The following is a 3,244-nucleotide window of genomic DNA, read 5'->3' on the forward strand; positions in this document are numbered from 1 at the left end:
GTGCGGCCAGCCCGGGCCCTGTGACCGCACAGCCTGCACAGCCTGTGTCAGAGAAGCAAGCGAGCAGGAGGAAGAAGACGAACAATGCGAGTGATCGGGACTTAAAGTGGACAAGAACCTCCTGCCTGCCCTGGTCGTCTGACGCGTGGCGGTGCGCTGCTCTCTCAGCAGGCGTAGGACAGGGGCTCTCAGAATTACTCCGGAACTCCCCTTTATAAACCGAGGTCCGTTCCCGCTTGCTTTTCTTCCGTGTGATGTTACAGGTTTTAATTTTCTGTGCTTCTTTCTACGTAGGTATGACTCCCACACGTAAATGCAGCGACTCAGTGCATCATTCAGCAAAGGTCGAGATGACAGAGTGTCCAATTCCTCCTAAAAGAATGAGAAGAGAGACCACCAGGCAAAACAGGTGAGCGTGTTCTGAACCGAGAGTTATGACTGGGCCACCACACTACGGACTGTATAACTTGTAATACCCGTGGCTTAAGAGGCTGAGGTGGGCTAGGCAACTTAGCGAGACCGTAAAACTAAAAAGGGCCGAAAGCTGGATTCGTTTATAAGTCTGAAAAAGTGAGTCTTCCACAGTATTTTCGCTTTCGTTTCCACAGTTATCGCTTTGCACTTCCTAGCAGTCCCCTCCGCGGGAACAGCTTCTCACTTCCGATGCCCGCTCTCTGCCCTGCCCTGCCCTGCCCTGCCCTGCCCTGTCGCCATGCAATGAGCACCCAGCAGCTCAGCGGTGGCCCTGTCCGGCAGACACGGGAGCCACTTCACGACTTGATCGTGAGTCAGGGACTTACTGTACCGTAAGCACACAAGAGCAGTTGCTTGTATTATTCCTGATTTCCCCATCGAGCCATAATTAAGATCTTAGAAACAAGAAAGACCCTAAGCAATGATAAGACATAGTCATTTCAGTCCCCAGGATATCCGGTTTTCTAAATGACTTCTGTTATATGGAATAAAAAGCGTCAAGATGAGGCCAGTGTGTTCCCTTGTGCTGTAGGGTGCGTTTCTTTGCCTACTTTTACTCGGTTCAGACTCGCTCTCCAGAGTCTGTTGCTTTTCCCTGCCTTCAACAAAACCTCGCTTGAAAAAAAAGATGCCATATGTACACGCACCAGTTCCCCATACGAGGGATGTCTTCATTACACCTTGCAGACATACACTAATAAAAGAATTTTAGATCCTTCCCTACTCCCAGATCTTAAAATGTAAAATAGTGAAAAATAATTTTACTCCTAATAGTGACTTTTGCTTTTATGTTTAAATAAATTGCACTCTGCTTGATAGACATAGGAAATGCAAAACCACTTACGTATTGCTTAAAATTGGCTTCTAATACTTGATTTGGAGAATCAGGTTCCATTTGGACCGCTCACGGACAGTACGAGAAGCCAGGTGTGGCGCATGCCTCTGGTCCCCGTGCTCCAGAGGCTGAGGCAGGAGGATGGCAAGTCAGAGACCAGCCTGGGCTACCTAGTGAGACCCCTGTGTCAAAAGCAAAACAGGAGCACAGTTTCGCAGCCTGGCTCCGTGGTGAGGAGGGTCCCTGGTAGACACGAAATGAGCGAGGCCATCCACGGGGGTGCAGTCCTTCATGGGTTGGAGGGCTCCCGTGTGGGTCACCAGGAAATCCCTAGGACTGCTTGGGCCGCATGGTCGGCACTGTCCAGCCCACGTGTGGGCTCAGTCCCGTGTGCGCCGCCTGCTCTGACCCTGTGCAGAGAGGGTTCCGAAAGCAAACTTGCTGAATATGGAGAAGAGCGCGGCAGTGATAGTGCAGAAGCAGCGCCCGTGGTCAGGAAGTGTTGCCGGGTGGAGGCGCTGAGTGGGGAATGGAAAGACGCCGCTGACCCCCCTGCCGGCGGGGGCCGAGCCGGGGCCAGGCACGGCCAGGTTACGAAGCAGCTTCGCCATCGTATTGCGGAGGTTGCCATGAACGTCCCCGGCCCTCCTTGGCAGGTGCCGGAGAGCCAGCTCAGCATCACGATGGCGGAGGTTCCATTCAGAGGATGCACGTTCTGACTTTAGTGTAGCAACTGTGTTTCCGGTTACCAAATTAAAAGGTTTTTTATAGAAAATTCTTATTTGAAAACAGAGGCTAAGCAGTATGGCAAAGTTACACCATTATATATAGCTGGGTTTGGAGGCACACGCCTATAATCCCTGAACCCTGGGAGGCTGAGGCAGGGTTGTCTCGAGTTTGGGCCCAGCCTGGGCGATTTGGCACTTAGTGAGATCCTGCCTCAAAGTAAGAAACAAGAGACCGGGACACAGGTGCAGCTCGGTGTGTGGGCCCTAGGTTCAGGCCCCGACGACGAGCGTCTGTACCTTTTCATTCAGATGGGCACTGCCGAGCTGGACTCCGTGGCCTGCAGGTGTGAGCCTCGGGAAGTAGCCGAGGTCTTTGGAGGAGCAGCAGTGCGCACGTGTCCGGGTGGCCCTTTTTCCCGTGGTGGCGCGAGAGGTGGTTCTGCACCGGAGCACGGGTAGGAGCTGAGCTGAGCAGTGGTAACAGAAGGCCTTGGTGTGCGTGCTCTGTCCATGGAGGGCAGAAAGCCCGGCCAGCTCAGCTCCCAGAGGCACGCGGGCCGCTCCCACAGGTTCAGGGCGGTCAGCAGATCCAGAGTGGGGAATTCCTGGGGCACAGGGCTGGTCTAGTTTTCCTCGTAAATCAGTGATAGAACAGGAGAAGGGTGAATTATAGATAGCCACGTGCACCATGTGGGCCTTACTTGGATTTGGATTTGAATAAGCCAACTTTAACATGACAATGTGTGCCGGGATTAACAGGTGTGCGCCACCAAGCCTGGCTCCACTCCGCCCTTTTCCTGTTTTTGTTTTTGTCTTTTCTTTTTTTTGTACCAAGAATCCATCTTAGGACCTTTTCCCTAACTCTGACCCTGACCATCCGTGACCCCCTTTTACTTTGACTTTTTGAGATGGGGTGTTAAGTTGCTGAAGTGGGCGAGCTGAGTTTGAACTTGGGATCTCCTTTGTATTGATTTTATGCATAGTAACAAAATTTACACTACATTTAATTTTTTAAAAGAAATTCATGTATAACCAGAAATGCATACTCTAGGGTATTTTCTGGTTAGATGGAATGTGGGAAATTCTCTGAAATACCGTAGGAAAAAAGCGGCAGAGGTATTAAAACACGATTCGGCAGTGGGCCAGGGATCTGGCTTAGCGGTGCCGCCGCCTGCCTCGCAAGCAAAAGGGCCTGAGCTCGAGCCCC

The 3,244-nt window shown here is 51.8% G+C and overlaps 1 protein-coding gene across 1 annotated transcript in view; it reads left to right on the forward strand.

Moving 5' to 3' along the window:
• The window catches only part of Smchd1 (structural maintenance of chromosomes flexible hinge domain containing 1), a 103,911-nt gene extending 101,202 nt beyond the window's left edge, over positions 1–2,709 (forward strand). The window contains exons 48-49 of the mRNA XM_033757417.1: positions 221–409; positions 609–2,709. Of these exons, the coding sequence (XP_033613308.1) occupies positions 221–409; positions 609–810 (391 nt within the window). The 3' untranslated portion in view covers positions 811–2,709. The remainder of the gene's footprint in view (positions 1–220; positions 410–608) is intronic.
• Positions 2,710–3,244: the final 535 nt, after the last annotated feature.

This window comes from Fukomys damarensis, unplaced genomic scaffold (genome assembly GCF_012274545.1).
Source record: "Fukomys damarensis isolate Sample0158 unplaced genomic scaffold, DMR_v1.0_HiC HiC_scaffold_30, whole genome shotgun sequence".
NCBI lineage: Eukaryota > Metazoa > Chordata > Mammalia > Rodentia > Bathyergidae > Fukomys > Fukomys damarensis.